Below are 17,775 nucleotides of genomic sequence, written 5' to 3' on the forward strand. Positions count from 1 at the left end.
CATGAAGGCCCATCAAGCCTATAACTTCAAGATTCATAAACAAAAATATTTTCTAAAATAAGTATCTGTTTTTGTTCTTCTGCAGTAGCGTGTATACATCATTATTTAGTTCTACTAAAATAAATACATTTGGGGCATCAGATATATCTTTACGAGGACATGAAAAACAAAGCTAAACCAAAGTGTTAAGATGCAAATGAAAGTCCTGTTCATCTGACCAGCACGACAAGTACTGAGATAGACACAAAATCCTCATTTCTATTTGATAGTTTTATAGCTAATTTGACTAGTTAAGAGTACAACCACTCCAAATTTATCAAGATCAGTTCTCTTCAGTACAGTATTTATTATCTGATATTCAACTGCTCAATACAGCCACTGAATTAATTTACGCGCAGCACCAGCCACGCAGATAGCACCTTCCAAATCTGGTTTAGGCTGAAATTCAGTTTCAACCACTGGTGCCTCTGGGCAGTGCTTTCAGGGGCTGGCGACTTACACGCGATGCACTGAGGTATTAATCCCTGCCTGACCTCGCCAACGCTGACAGCTTCAGCACAGGCCTTCAGATAAATGATGCCGATGCATCTAGCACTGCTGCTTCCAGAAGCACCTCAAGGCACCGTGAAGCTTCTCTGATGCAGAACGATGAGTTCCCCATGCTGTGAGGCCACTCTCCTCCCTCTGTGCGGACAGACCATTGTGAGGGACTACACAGCAAGTTTATTGTGTTCACGAAACTAAGCTTTTTTTTTTCAGTTTTAATTAATTTCCCATTCCTGATTATTATGTGGCTGCACCAATGTTCACAGTGGTGTAGGGAAAGGACAGCAGATAGGACTGCTCTTTTTTTTTTTTTTTGGCTCCAGCACTAAAATATTTGGTGAATAACAGCACGAGCGTGCCCAATGGCAGAGCTAGCAGTCACTAAGGGTGCACTCGGACACGAGCTTTCTGATGTGGGCTGTGCTCTGATGGGTGGATGACCAGCTCCCGGGTTGTTTTCTAGTTTTGCCAAATCTGTCCAGTGTTTGCAGGCAACGAATTCAAGCTGGACTTACAAAAGGATACGAACACAAGGAGCAGGGTCAGGGAGAGAAGAGAAACGGGCAGAGAGAGAGAAAAAAAGACAGCAGAAGAGTAAAACCAAATTAAAACCCCTTCTTTAGCTTTTTTTTTTTTTTTTTTGGTGCAGATAAATGGACTTAATGAATGAACCAATGAAACCACATAGCTTGCGATTAAACAACACTGCCTGTCTCAATGCAAAGTAGTGATGTAACAGCTCATGTTCAGGTGTATTCCTTAAAAATATTCTCATAGTATATATGCTAGAAAACACAAATAAGCCATATCATCTCAGGTTGTATTATTTAAAAATGGAAAAAACACAGTGAACACCATTGGACAACTGATAGCAAGTATTCAGGAAAAAAAAAAAGTAGAAATGCTACCTTGAGTCAACTAGCTTCTCATCCTTTCTCATTTTGTGTTTTATTTTTACCAGTTCATGTAAAAGTCAGGAGCTGCCCTCCATTCCTACACAGCCTCAGGGATGCAGACTGTTTACCATATCCATGTTTTCAGTTGTAAATGTTGACCTGATCGACACCATAATGTCATTTACTAGGAGTTTACACAATGGCATCAGCTTCAGTAAAACACCTAAAAAATTAGCAAGTCGATTTAAAGGGAAAAACAACTCCCCATTAAATCCTATTCAGACCTGCTACTTCTCTCCAGGCCAAAACATACATACATCTACTCCCCGGGCAGGCTTCCTCTTTGTAATGTTAAAAGAACAATTTAAAAGGATTGTGAGCTTTAAAATGTGGATGAAATTTAAATATTGTGGAGGAGGGGGATGGAGCTCATTTGTTTTTTTTGAAGCATCTTCAGTTTACAGTTGCACTGCTGTAAATAAGAAACAGAGGAATCCTACGCACTGCACTAGAAACACTGGGACAAACAGCCAGTGTGAAACCTTTCTCCTGTAGAGTAAGCTGTGAAATTTTAAGAAACACCACATGATGGTCTGCAGTGTATGGCACTCATTACAATTTTTGTTTCAATACCTAGCGTAGTGGCTATCTCAAAGTATTCCAGGACCTTCCATACCCCTCCGTATCTTGCCTACTTCATCTGAAAGTGGAAGGCAGTATGTTTGCCCTTTAAATTATACACCCAAGCATACATCCTGTTAGAATCTACAAAAGATGTTTTTAATCCTGCTGTAGTCTGTGTGTGTGCATGTGTGTTTATTGGTCTAACATTAAACCTAACTTTATTTTCATATAAGTGTATTTATATATATGTATGGAGGATAATGGAGAAAGCACAAGCATAGAGCACATTCATTAAAGCAGCTTTTCCCAAGATTATTTGTTACGAAGTTCTTCTAAACTAGTAAGAGGAAGCTTGCTTTAGGAGTTTACTTTTACGCTGGGCTCCCACTGTCTGTATTTCCTCACTCCTCATTGTGCTGTAATTAATTCCCACCACCAGATTAACAATGACATCTGGGAAAGCTGCTGAATCAAACACAGAAAAGCAAAAGCATTGCTCCACAACTGTAAGCTCTATATCATGAAAGCAGATGAAAATAAGTCTATTTTTACACCAGGCAGAACATCAGGAATCATAAACTAATCCTCAATGAACAATACTTACAGCCAGATCTGCTGAAATGATAAAAGGAATTTTTAGTGAAATTCAAAAGAACCACACAAACACAAGACAGTTCCTTCCCTTAATTAGAAATGAAAAATGAAGATACAATATCACACACACAAAAAAAAAAGAATTAAAAAGAAGTACAATTATGTTCATTCATTAAAGTTTGAGGGAGCATTGAAATTATCTTCCGGTTTGAAATATTCATAATTGTCTTTTAACTTTTGTATAAATAAAAAAGTACCTTGTAGAGACCGAAGAAGCCCAAGTCCCGTAGCACAGTAAGGGCACTAACTCGTGGTCCAGTGGTAATTTCTCCAGCTACCTGTAATCGAATCTTGACAATTTCTAGTGGATTGGTAAAGATCACTTGAGAACCTCCAGCCTGAAATTAAAAATAGAAGGCAGCATGTTAACTCATTAAATTATTTCCAACATAACGTCCCGATACATTCGAGAGAAGATATTTTTAATCCTGCTGCAATCAGTTGAGTTATTAGCAGATGTGAGTTTTAATATTAGCTAACGAACTGCATCTCACAAGGCAAGAAACCTACCCCACAGGAGATGAATGGTCAGAAAACAGAGAGGAAGCAGGCCAGCCACTGCAGGACACTGCAGCACATCAACCAAACACTAGCTCAATTCTTGCTGCAAGGATATATTCACAAACACCAATTTATGCAATACTGACAAGCCAAGAACATTGTAAAGCAAGTAATGAAGCAAAAGAAAGAATTAGTAACTAAGGAAAGAATTCGAGATGAACCTGTCAGTACTTAGAAAGTGAAAACACTATTGAAGAGTAAAACTCTGGCAGAAGCTTTTTCGATTTTGGCAAGAATTCATACAACAAAGCACCCAGGGATTCCAAAGACCAGAACTGCAGATAACTTTTCATTTTTTAAAATCCCAGTGAAACACCACTTTCGGTGTCATTAAGTGCCGTTTGATTCAAGAATCCGAGCTCCACATCGTTATTTGTGCAGCAAGTAAGAGAGAAGGTCTACAATACTGAAAGATGCCATTAATCACAAACTGTTCAATGTTTTTAGAGTGTCAGCCTCCATTTGTTGGTAAGGTATCGTTCAACAGATCTTGAAAGTTAGTCGGATTTAAAACGCAATGGTGGGATGCATTTTAGACTATGAACTAGTTCTAGCAAAGCTCATTTCATTCACAGTATATAGCATAAAACATAACCTTTTTGCTACACCAACAGATCCCCAGTTAAAAATTAGAAAAAATAAAAAAAGGTTACATAACATAGCCTGCATGTATTCAAACCTTCAAGCTCTATCTGGCCAAATTCATCAGTGTCCTTCTAATTTCTGTTAATTTCTTAATTATAAGGCCTAGCATCTATGCTCTTTCTAGGTTCAGAAGTCACAGACTATCCAAAGGGCAACCTCCACACTCCCCACAACAAAACCGACTAAAATAAAATAAATTCCCCTTAAAAACACTTCCATTCAGCCATGTCTAGTATGCATACGGTATGTGCACATCTTTTTTAAATTATCCAAATGTTAAAAGAATTAATCACAGCTCAGATTAACTATCATTCAAAATAAAAAATAGGCACAGTAATATGGTTTAAATAATGTGCTGAAGAAATGGCAAATCGCACGAACAACTATTCTTGTCTACCACTTAGACTGAGCATACACGGTGTGGTTACAAATTAAAGTCTTTACATAACCCCCAAAATATCCCAAATGTTTCCTATTTTGACCAGAAAAAGCATGCTCTTGTGTAACTCAACTGGTTTTGACTTTCAAATTGGCATAATTTAATTTAACTGCATTTACCAAACCAGAATCCTGGTACATATAAAATTGCTATTCTTATTGCCATCAGAAATTAGAATGATAAATTATTTGGCACATGTACTGACTTCAGTTTTGCACTTAAAACATATTAAGTAAGCACTCAAAACAAAAAACGAGACAGTTTCTTTTACTTGTCTACTCATCTTGCAAAGTCTCAAAATAATAAAAAAAAAATCTTGGAAAGGATTTTCTGGTGAATTTTAAATTCCTATGTAATAAACTGTACGGTCTATGTATTACAAATATTAAGTGTTCCCACATGCCATCACCCTTTTCTTTTTTATTCCTAAAAGGATAATATCCCAATTGCAAGGTGCTAATATTCATTTGCAAATTTGCTACACCACAGCCATCCCCTAAAATACACTATTTAACGATTCGTATCAACTGATCTAGGTTAGCACAAACAAACTGCTTTCTCTCAGTATGATTCTTGCAGTTCATTGTGCATGACTCCACATGAAGTGGTTCTTTAATACTCACTATGGGAAAACCATATCAAAACTCAAAAGATGACAGCAAAATTGAGTTTAATTTATGATTATTAATGCACCAAAATGTTGAGTAATTTAAAAATCTATAAGATGTTTATAAGTGAATTCCATATTTAGAGAAAGGAAATAGAAACGTACCTGATTTTAAAGGAGAATAAAGGCAAATAATTTCTGAATTTTAACGAACGGGAAGTGTTTAAAGTGCTGGCACACACCAGTGTTTGTGTTTGCATGTCCAACCTGGCTGTGGTGATACTTGGAGCGTCCCGTGCTTGTGGCTCTGGCTACATCACACAAGCCTTTCTCTGTTTCAGCTTGCCGTTTGAAAAATGGGGATGCTATTACTGACCCACCTCACACAAGCAGGCTTGCTGTATTCAAATTTTTAAAGCACTGAGAGCCGTAGGCACCAGCCATTACCAAAAACACTGGAACAACTGATGTGAGGACTCCTGGTTTCGTTGCCCACAGAGGACACCTAACGAAAGAGACTGGAAATTTCCAATGGAGTCTTTCTACAAATCCGTCTTGGTACTAGCCCAGCACACTGCACAACCTTTGCCATCCCCTGAATTTGACCAAAGGTTTACCCTCAAAATCAAATGATGAGTAATTGAAAGCGATGAGGCAGACGATACCTGACAGAAGGTCTGGGGAGGAGGGTTTCTGCCACCTGCCTACTTGGTGATGGAGACGAAGGCTGGTTTGCCATCAGCCGGTGCATGGGCAGTTCCAGTGGTAACAGGGACAGTTGCCTGGTGGGGAGCTGTTATCACCCTGTTATTTTACCGTCTATGCCGGTAACTGCAGATCCTTACTCTCAAAAGGGAGGGGAAGCAAACTGGAGATGGCTACCATACTCTCTAATGAAATGATTTCTTGCTTGTCTGGTACTGGTAACTCCTATTGTGTTATTCATCATCATAGCATGCAAGTGTCTCTCTCATAAATATTAATGGCCATTTCCTCCCGGTGCTCCTGTGAGGAAAGTACAATGACTCCAGTTTTACAAGCAGGGGATTTAAGGTAAGGAGGTTAATTGTATGCCCAGTGTGTGTGTCCCCCTAGGTTGACTAGTAACAGTCTCCAGATACCCTGATCTCCAGATCAGTAGCTTGAATCACAATAGCATTGTTTCTCCCTTCCGTCTGAGTTTTTACTTAGTGAATGCAATGAAAGAAATCTCATTCATCTATTTTTTTTTTTTCAGTCTCTTCATGGTACTGGTATAAACTGTTGTGGAGAAAACAGACAAAACATAACCAACATGTTGTATCATATCGGTCATTTTATTTGGCAAAAAGTTTAACTTTTTATCTGTTAACTTCTGCAGTTAAAAGTTTATCTCCTCATTTTAAACTTTTAAAGTACACTCCCAAAGGTAAGAACTGGGATACTATTTTCTTGGCCAGAATAAACACAGTTTAAAGCTCAGGCAGCTTAAGCTTAATGATTTCTCCATTAAACATCACAAAAATCATTCTGGAATAACTTTTATCAAATGTTTGATGTAGGTAGCTCCCAGTAACACTAATTTTTCTAGACTGAAGTTACAAGCTTGAATACCCCCAACTCTGAATTCCTCATCAGCTCTTCCAATGTGTTATTGTTTGTTTGTTTTTTTTTTCCATCTTTTTAAAGAAACAAACGATCTAATTGGAACAGCAAATCCATTGCTTTTATTATCATGTGATTAAATAAAAGCTACAATTTTGGCTTATTTACAGGAGCGAATACCTAGAGCTGGTGCATAATTATCTGAAGGGGCCCACAGAGGGCCCATATTATTTAGAAAGAATTTAACATTTGACCTGATCACAAGCACTTACGGTCTTGTTTGATGTAAAGCAAGAAAACAAAAGAGATACATCCCTCCATCATCCTAGACCTGATACACGTGTTACTAGAAATCTGCATGCCCATAAAATGTTCAGCGTGTTTTAACACGTGGACAGCTAGCATGCATCCATATGTATGTGAATGTTTATAAATATATTTTTTGTCACTTCTGCAGTTCTTTAACTGTGTACTTGGTATGATATCACCCAACACCTCTCGATGGCAGTATAGCCTTGTACAGTAGCACTACTATCTATCACATTCCTCCTTCTACTTTCCTACCCCACAGAACAGAAAGGAGAAGTAGGAATAGTTGAGGTGTTCTGTTGCTTTATTTTTTTGTCCATGGGGAAATACAGCCCACCCTATACTGAAATAATAATTTTTAAAAAGTTTAATAATGACCAGATTAACAACACCCCAGTTTTAAGAAGTCAGAATGTTTTCTTCTCCTTCACATGTCTAAATCACCTTGTAATAAATTTTATTGGTAAATAAACAGGTTTTCACCTGCTTCATTACACTAAGACAAGAAATTTCCATTCTTTTTCATGTAACCACATTTTGTGTCTCTCTGAGTCTAGATAAGAAATCAATACACCAGATCTAACCCTCCTGAAGCTTTCAAATATCCATCTGAAAGCTTCAATGTAGGTTCTGAAAATAACCCAACTTGCAATTCAGGAAGGAAATTCTGTTTTCCATCCCAGAAGAAAGTACTAAGTTCTTTGCCTTTCATTACTATTGCTCATTAACTCTTCTAGCACATCTAATTAACCTTATTTACTACTTTGAGCCCTAGCCTTTTTCTTGTTTTCAGCTAAGAGCATTTAGGGTCAGCCTGGACCTTTCTTCTTTATCCAACTTGTCACATACCATCTTTTAGCGTTTATGGATGAAGAAAGGATTACTACTGCTATGAGAGTGTTAATATTTCCAACAATATCACCCAAGAATGTCAATTATAGCAATTAATGCCAACCATTAAAACACATAAGCAACATATTATACAATTAACCTCTTGAAAAGAAATTGTCTGAAATGTCTTGCTTACTCAGTGGATTTACAAGACGACAGACTGGTGCAAGTTCCTAAATTTCTAGACAACTATTTATCATATCCAGTCATATGGGATATCACACTCGGTTCCAAGCCTTTACTCCTTGCTGCCTGCCAGATGCAACTTGTTTTCTTGTGCAGTTGCTAGCATACATTAATCCTAATTAAAGTCAAGGTTCCTAAAGTACTGAGCATTGTACAGACACAAAATTAAGATTGTTCCATCATAAAAAATAAATAAATCTAAATTAAAAAGGCACTCAAGGGATTCAAGAATCACCATCCTCAATGCTCAACAAAGGGCAACATTACTAAAAATAAATAATCATAAATGATTTAACACAGAATCACTAACTCTAAGGCTTAGAAGGGAGATTTACAGAGTGCCATTGCAGTGCTCCAAACTACCTGTAAAAGTCTTGGTGTTTATGTATCAAAAGATACCAAAAGATATCATCAGATGAATTGTGTCGAGCTGCTGCACAGGTGATTTCACTATGGACTTGCCTGTTACCAGAAAAGGTACTGAGTAACAGACATATGTCCAAAGTGACTGTTTTTCTTATATATTTCAAAGGTGGAAACCTTAATTATGTGGCACTCTGTGTCAAAGGTAAATCACACTGGGTTCTCAAAAGGTTGGTTCTGTGTTACCTTTTTTCAGATAAAGCCAGGCTTCAAAAATCCAGACAAGCCATCTTGTGCTATTTTGTGTGCTCTCATCTGCGGTCCTATCTATACAGGATTCTGATAATGCTCTTTAGCAATGGGAGTTCATATAGTAAATACCTTTTCTTGAGACCACGAGGAGATTTCCTGAGCCCTCAATCATCTGCTTTTCACTACCCCGACCAGGCTAGCACAGAAACAGCTTTCATGCTGCTCAGGCAGAACTGTGTTTTTCCCCAGCTAATCTTTCTTGTCTTCCGAGGACAGACTTCTCTTGGTCTGGCAGAGGTTTTAGTCTGAAGCAGCACAAACAGCGAACGCTGCTATAATCACGAACTCTTGTTAATGTCCACATGTACATAAAACGTAAAGCAAGCCTCTTCAAACGTTCCCGTAAATGTGCTCATAAATAGAATTGTAATTAGCCTGAAAAGAAGAACATTCCTGCTACTGCTTCGTACAGATTTGCAAGACTCAGATACAAGTTGTGACAACTTCCCTACAGTAGTTTATTAATAACTGGGCTAAACAGAAACAAACAGGAGTAAGGTTTGTTTATAAGCACTGACCAGCTCCGCGATGGGAAAATAATTTAAAATTGTGGATTTGATATTTTCTATGTTATAGGTAATTCAGTTCTCAGAAGCCCAGCCAAAAAAAATCAAAGTGGAGCCTTCTTGATTGGCATTATAAAAGCAATTAAGCTACAGACCTGTCAAATATGTTAACATTTGGCTCTGTCTGCTCTACTTGTCTATTTTGACTAGTTGTGGAATCGTTTAATGATTTACAGACCTTTCAAGTCTTAAGGCATGGTAGCTGTATTAAAACTGAGACCCATTATTTCTTGGTCACATCATAAATTACTGTGACATCAATAAATATCTTCCTTTTTCTCTTAGAAAGCTAGATTTTAATTCCTGATTTGAACTTGAGGTTTTGTTTTCCTTTTTTTATTTTATTGCTATTTTTGAACTTGCACTGGTAAACACTACAATATTTTACTGCCTGTAAAAGAAGTAGTAACAGGAGAAAGAGATGGGTAATAAAATATAATTGTCAAAACAATTATGTTTTAAGCTATAATGCATCTTCATATAAACTTTTTCAGTCAATATTTCTAATAAAATAGTAAAAAAAAAAAAAATAATGGAAAGAATATGAGGTATGTTTGCTGGCAAAAATGCGCTTTTTAATAGTTCTGAACTGCTCAATAATAAGAAATATATCAGCCTACATCTATGCACCCTTTTTTGTTTTACAGTTTGTAAAAATTCCACCCCTAATCTGTGTCTCACTTTTTTTCTTTTCCCTGAGGAAGAAGAGATGTGAAAAGGAAGAGGAGAAGGGAAGGAAAGGGGGAAAGTAAATGTTAGCTGTTATGGGAAAATACATTTAGAAAAAATTAAAATTGAATGAACTAATCTAAAAGGAAAATTCAAAGTAGAGCGATATCATGTTCTGCATAACTTCTGAATGTATTCAGGAAAGTCCAGTTTAAACAGGTATGACCGGGTGAAAGATGCAGCGAACTATTTTTTAAAACATCCAAACCTGCAAGGAAATGTGGGGTGAGGTCAAAGAAAAGCAGGAACCCTACACCAGGAACTTCCCCACCCTTTGGTACAACCTCTGGGAAGGGCTATCATGTTACCCTATGTTGCCTTCCCAAACTTTACTGTAAGGCTTTAAAATAAGATTAGTTGAAAATTTATCCCAGACAATTAAAACAAAGCAGCATTGAAACACAATGGGTTTGCAAACGTGAAGTTAAATTTAAGTCCATATCGAGCTGCTCTTTTTTGTATCAGTTTAAAATTACTTAGAACCAGCATGCTGAAAATAACTACAATTAGTGGTTCAGAGAAGAAAACTATACTTTAAAATATCTAATTAATTACAGTATACTGTTACATTATATTAATTAAATTACATATACTTTTAATCTGATTTATTTAACAAAATCAATTATTTGCAGTAAATACTTTTATTTCCATCAAGAAAAAAAAAATATTAGGAGCCTTTTGAACCTTTTTTTAAACAAGAAATGTGACTGCTGGGCTTTTATATGTGTATGTAGAACTGCTCTTTAAAGCACTGGAAGTTACAGTCCCTGGCTACAGGGAGAATAGACATCTTACAACAAATCGGTTAAGAGTACAAGAAAAGAAATGAATGTCATTTGCTTTCAAAGCTACTGTGAGTAATTGTAAAGAAGACCATTATTACTTAAGTATCTCAATAAACTGTACCAAGACTCTACTGTGGCAAGAGTTGTTCAGATTTTTTTTTCAGATATACATGCAGGGATTCCGTCCCTGCCTTCTTAGTGCTCAGTTTCATTTTTATCCATAGCTCACAATTCCTTGCCAAATAGGTCAGAATTTTGTCAGATTTAGGTTTCTGAAAAATGAATACAAGAATAACACCTTCAATATCGTTTAGCCTCCAACTTAGAAATGTCTGAATTTTTCTAAGTTAGAGATCTAGGAAGTGTAGCAGTTGTAGTCCATCTCTCTACCTCAAACACAATGCAAAAGAGAAAATGCAGCTCAGATGCGGACTTATCTTTACTGCTCTCTCAAACATAAAATAAACGTTGTAAGTAGCTTAATAAAACTATTTGCACTGGACTGGTTATTTGGCACAATTCATCTGGAATTTCACATTGTATTCCCTCATAAAAATTAATTCTGGACAGGATTTTGCACTTTCTAGATGAACTCCGTCTTAACCATATCTAATTTTTATGTTCCATGGCAGAGTTGAGGTTGTCCAAGCAGGTCCAATATGTTTCAACTTTATGATGATTACTATAAAGTCTCTAGAAATATGCCTAAAATTGTCTTGACAGCTTAAATAAAAGCAGATCTGTACGGGGTCTGTAATTGTATTGTGCTACATGATTTAAACTAGCTAATAGTGAGCACACACTGAGCAGCTGGGAAGGAAAAGACTGCGTGCACTTGGAAAGAGGAGGGAGAGCAGAAGGAAAGGTTACAAAGCAAAACGTTTCTCCCTTTTCTTGCAGAACATTAGGTCTCCAATTTACCTATATAATTGTATTGCTATAAGCAGACAAGTCCATGTATATTATATCGCTGTTTCTTTTCAGCCGTGCTATAATACTTCTCCTGTTTTTCTTAATGTGTGTATTTTCTGATCGCTCTTTATTTTCAATCTTTGCATTTCTTCCACTGTTAGTTCCAGAAACACGGTGTGTGTTTTTCAATTAAACGTGAAACTGCTTCATATATTTAAGGAAATAAGCAAAATGATTGTCTCATCTAAAACCGTAGTGGTAACTAAGTAGCTAACATTTCAAAACCCCAAAAATAACCTTTATGACACTTTTACAGATAGTTTTAGTTGTTTAATATAACCTGACAACAGGAATAATAACCAGTGCTGTACCAAAAAATATCAGATTATTTTTAAATGAAGCTTTTCAGTAATTAGGTTGAAGAGAGCAACTAAAGCAACTAAAATCAGTTGGAGTAGGGTTTTTTTCTTTTTTTATATATAAATTAAAGACCATAAAAAAAAGACTACAAGATTATTGCCACTGTAAATAAAGAGACTTTAGGTTGCACTTAGAGCTTACCCAAACTCATCCTTTTATCTAAGAATCCCTGAAGGTAAGTTACAGCATCAGCAGAAATCAAGCCTAATGTTTTTTGCACTTTTTCATTCGAGGAAGTTAAGTCAGATTTGTCATTTAGAGGCTTAGCAGATCATAGTCCTACAGTATCATTACACTACGTCTTGGAACCAGAGCTTTTTACTGGTCTAATAATGGTAAGGGCTATACAGGATTCGCATGAGTGATAAGAGTACTAAATACACAGGAGAGACCAGTGTTCGTGGTGGGCTTCAGTCATCGTACAAATCTTTTCTTATATATTTACATAGGTAACAAGTCCTATAGGCACTAGGAAAAATTCTTACAGAGGAGATGGAAATTTTGAGTCAGCGATTAACATAACAACCCTCCTTAAGATTCTGTATAAAAATATCCAGGCTGTACTTTTAATTGTATTCTTGAGGGTCTCAAAAAAAAAAAACAAAAAACAACAACAAAAAAACCACCTCAAACTATCACTTTCATCTTCACATAATAAAAAGCTATGAAACAGGCTGTTAACTGAACTAAGTGCCACGAGGTCAGGGAGTAAAGGATCTTTCTATTTTCTTCTTTTCTTCTTTTTTTTTTTTTTTTTTTTTTTTTTTTCAGGAGAGAAAACAGTTTACAAAACAGAAAAAGACTTGTTCAGTGAAACAATCAGCTTTAGTTGCAAGTGCAAAAGTCAGCCATGTGTACTAATTCTCAGTAATTATGATGCAAAGAGCGCTCCTTAGGGACTTAAAAGTCAACGACTGGCAATGGTTGGGCGACCAGCAGAGTGGAGCTGCTCAGGTGATACTGACCCCTTCAAAGCCCTTTATGTTACTAAACAGCCAAAACCATCCAAGTATCTGCTTGGTCCTCCCTTTCTTAAGTAACAATGCTGTAACGCACTTATAGGACTGGAATTTAAACCATTAAAACCTAGCACGAATCCCCCCACAAAATCCTTGCTTAAGCGATGAGTGCACTCTGGGGAAATATAAGCAGAGAAAAAGGAAAATTTAACATCTGTGTTTGTAACACAATCGCAGCTGAGAACTGGATGTGGAGACTGGAAAGATGATAGGGCAGGTTTCTTTTAAAAAAATTCATCCTAGTTGGCTGCCCCTTTTTAGACTAACACATCGTGCTCTCTTCTGTCTTCTTGCCTCCCACATACGCGATTACTACATTTTGGAATGAGGTAAAATCCAAGGCTGAAAATTTTCAAAAGCATTCAACAGTGTCCTTACTGTTTCCATCGAAATCACAACCTTCACACCAACTTAAACTGGGACAAAAAGTTAGGCCAGTCCTACACTGAAAGGTTGAGGTAAAGGCCTGCCTTTGGCATCTCACATTTTATGCATATATTTACACCATGAGAGAAAAATTCATCTCCTTTCCCCAAAACGCTAGGCACCACTTGTAATGACAGCCTCTGTTGCCAGTCTGAATTCAGTTTAAAATTACAAACAAATAAATAAATAAAATAAAACCACAAAGACCACCTGCAGAAGAGACGAGTCGCAGCCTACCTGCCTGGCACCAAAATATCCCCTTAAGCAGAGCACTCAGATTAAAAGGAAACCCGGGGCACTCTGCCACCGCACGTCTACTGCCAGAACCTTATGCAGCATCCCATGCCTAATGTGTATTTCAAATACCAAATATGACAATCCGACGCTTACAGAATGTTTAAGACACATCTCAAGCCACCTATCTCTTCAAGCAGATCCCCAGTTTGCAGTGAACTACTGGCAAAAAGCTTGCTGCAGTACTCGTGAATGACAGGTCTCTGTAAAGAGTGCTTTTTCTACCGCATTAAAAAAATTCACAGCAGTCTGTAAAAATAAAAACTCTAGATCAAATGGCATTTTAAATGAAAAATTTGCTGAGTTTCTATGGCTGCTATGTTCATAAGATGTTTTATTAGTGTAAGGGGCAAATACTTTTTCCTCTGCAAGTACTTTATTGCATTTTTCCTTCATTTACAGCATGCGTTTTATTTAGGGCTTTAGAGACCCACATTCTTCTTCACTCCCCCCGCCCCCCTTCTTCTCCCCTGAATGCTCCTAAAGTTACAGAACAAGGGATCCTACCTGGCAGTCTACAACAGGTCAGTGATCAAACAGAGGGAGCAGTGAGACAGCAGCCAAATCCTGCCCCATCTCCTGAGAATTACAGAAAGCCGGGGCTTCTCAGCCTGCAACGTAATCAAGCCACTGCACCCCGAGGCTTAGATAATCGCAGCATGCTCTCCGCAAGCACACACACAACAGATGTCTGCACCTACTGAGGTTAAGACACAAGCAGTTGTTTTTAAGTTGCTGCTCAATCTACGTTTTCAACACAGGTAGAAGCTGCTTGAAAATGTGACCTCATCTGTCTTATGACAACAGAAACAAAGATAGATTGAAAATATACCAACATTGCTCTGCCCCAGTGATCAAAGCCAGTTTAAATAAACAGTGTTCTTTATCTGTAAAGTGCACTGGTCTTTGAACAACTATTCATTTTACTTCAAGTATTTGCATTTGCTAGAACAAAATCAATACGCCAGATAAAGTAAGCTGTAATGTGAACAGACAGAACGAGACCAAAATGTGAAATATTATCATTTACCCAGTAATATACCAGTTGTTCATTAAGATACTACTCTGTGCGAGGAAAACAATCTTAAAAACGTAGTGGGTTTTAAGTACAGCCTACATTCAGGAATGCATTATGCACTGAGTTAACATTACACAGCCTACGTCTGCTACGAACTCAAAAGAAGCATGAGTAGTTTTTGCCATTTCAAAAAGCCAGTATCACTGCAAAAAGTGAAAATTAGTGGGCACAATAACACATCAGGAAAGAAGTGACGTGGCAGAGTGGGTGCCACAAAGTAGTAACTAATTATTAACTTCTGGAAAGGTTAGCATGAATCCTCTTTAGGCCATAAGCTACAGCCAGCATTCATAAAGACACATTCTTTATTAAGGAAACAAACTCTAAGCTGTGAGAATTATACAGCGCAGTTAAAAGGCACGATGCACAGAAACATTTACCCTTTCATCAAGAGCGGCTGGCCTATCTAGGAAAGAACTGAGATGCTCTAGCAGAGTCTGCTCTTGAACCGGATCTGTGGTTAAACAGAAGCCTTAGTCCACATAGTTAACCTTACACACTGTACTTTCATGTATCTCATAGGAAGGAAATTAAAGATACTTACACAGCCACCAGCAAGAATTTCTGCAGCCAGCGGGACAGAGCCATCTTTACTCATAAACTTATCTCTCACAAAATCATTAACCTTAAAAAACAAACATTTATGAAAGTTGATAAATTAAAAGGTTGGAGAAAACACTCATGAGCTGCAAATTTTGTGCAACTGAAAATGCAAATACAACCATGAAGCTACCAAGCTAACAGATATTAGATAAACCAAATGACATATTGCAAAGTTAGCTAAGATTTTCTTTCCAACAACGATTTTCAGCTTTCAGTTAATGAATGACTGGAAAAAAATGGAAACTCAATAATTAAATAATATAATCACTGTCTAAAAATTAATGATAAACTCATTTAAGATTTTTTAAATGTTCACTACATTTGGAAATTTAAGCATAAATCCAAATTAATATCAGAATGTTTAATAATTTTTAATGCAATAGTAATTCCATTAACAACAGTAAGTACCTTTCTGTTTTTAAAATGCATTCTACTAGTTTTTATGAATAACCAGTCATTGAAATTGGGATATAATGCTATTTTTACCAACACTTCACTACATGTTCAAATAATTTCCAGTAGTGCAAAAATCAAACATTAAACTACATGAAGAAGCAACAACTAAAGCCCACAAAATCCAATAAATAGTTACTAAATTTTTGCTCAGGCCTGAACTATTTACAAATAGGATGATAAGATGAAGAAATTGAGTAAGCTTGTTATATTTTGGAGCAAATCCAAACAATAAGTTTTCAGTAAAATTCTTAAAATATACATGTAAGTATGTGACTTGTGTGCCACCTGTAACGTTTGCAAGTGAGATATAAATAGTTGGTTTGTGCGTTTGTAATTAAGTTTCTATCAAGCAAAAATGATGGAATGCAGTGTACCATGTAGCTGACACATTAAGAATAAAAATCTTTAACATGCTAATTATAATTAGACAGATTTTAAAATGTGGAGAAATGTGAAAATAATCCGTTTGCAAACTTACGGTAAGTTTTATGGCCTTCTCTGGTGCTACTCCTAATAGCTGTGGTAACAGACCTGCAACGTGGAAAAGGAGAATTCAATGCATCAAGTAACTTGGTATTAACTAAACAAATCAACAAATGTATGTAGAGATCACCACCTAGAAACGGGCAATTTTTGCAGCGATTTTGTGTTATTAGATTTAATGAGAGTACTTAAACATTCCATTTTGAGAACAAACTTTGTGCTACCACTTCACTTCAAGTCAGATTAACTTCCTACATACACCATAGCTACTTTAGCTTTTTTAAATCTGTGATATTAGTTTGCTTTACGCTTAAACACCAATACAGATTTTGCCAACTATGTTTCAGTACTTTGTGCTATACTAACATTTATTTTTTGCATCTTCACAGAAAAATGTTTGAAGACCTTCTAATGAATTTTTAAGATATAAGATGTATTTATTTTAAAAGTCATGTGTGCATTACCTTTTTCTGGCAAAAACAGTAGCACTAGATGGTAGGATCCAAGGGGAAAAGAATCAAAATAATGCAAAACATTCAAGCATGTATGACTGCATTCTTGAGCACTTTGCCCAGTTAACTCACCAGTTCTTAAATTATGCTACTTTCTTCCCGGGTATGGAATTTCCTGTTTTATTTTGTTAGAAGTGATGCAGTATAAACTGGAAGTGGGAATCTGACTACTGGTTTCACTTGCCTGAAGTGAATAGACTGTATCTCGTTTGGGCAACACAACCCAAAAACATGCAGAGCTTACCAAGTAAGCCTGGGGCTAGAATGATGTTGTAAGCGTTCACAAGGATAATGAAATTAAGGCACCATTCAAATCACACAGGCTAGAATAGGCTGCTGGTGCAGACCCCTTTGTTTTAGCAGCTCAGGCAGCACCTCTGGGTACTTTCTACTAAGTCTGATATTTGCAGGTCTCCATGGTTTTCTTTTTGGAGAAAAAGAGACAACAATTAAGGTTCCACCTCTAAGAGCTCACTTGCTGAAAAGCATTTTCCCAAAAAGCTAAACATCAGAATAACAAAGAAAAATGAACATGCACTGGACTAGCCTATTCTTCCATTCTGCTACCATCTATCAATTTACTGGTTACTACCAGTTACTGGTTAGTTTCCTTAACAAGGAAAAGATGGCAGAGAATAGCACCATTTTGCTTGTGGGAGCCAAAAAGCCAGACATATTTATAAACTATCACCTTTAAAATTTTGCCCCTGTATTAGTATTTTTGTTTTTAAAGTGTCAAAAAGAGTAATTAATTGCACATACACCTGATACACATACACACCTAACAGTTACCTGAGAAAACCAATTTGAAATATGATCACATGGCTGAATATTCAAACAAAAGAGTGCAGTAATACTAAGTTCACATACAGTTG

General features: G+C 36.7%; 1 protein-coding gene across 2 annotated transcripts in view; it reads right to left on the reverse strand.

Moving 5' to 3' along the window:
- The window catches only part of SLC25A13 (solute carrier family 25 member 13), a 97,184-nt gene that overhangs the window by 14,807 nt on the left and 64,602 nt on the right, over positions 1–17,775 (reverse strand). For both annotated transcript variants that reach the window (XM_082755284.1, XM_082755285.1), the window contains exons 12-14: positions 16,384–16,436; positions 15,391–15,471; positions 2,918–3,058 (exon numbers count right to left, since the gene is read on the reverse strand). In XM_082755284.1, the coding sequence (XP_082611410.1) occupies positions 2,918–3,058; positions 15,391–15,471; positions 16,384–16,436 (275 nt within the window). The remainder of the gene's footprint in view (positions 1–2,917; positions 3,059–15,390; positions 15,472–16,383; positions 16,437–17,775) is intronic.

This window comes from Aythya marila (assembly GCF_965140915.1).
Source record: "Aythya marila genome assembly, chromosome: 2".
NCBI lineage: Eukaryota > Metazoa > Chordata > Aves > Anseriformes > Anatidae > Aythya > Aythya marila.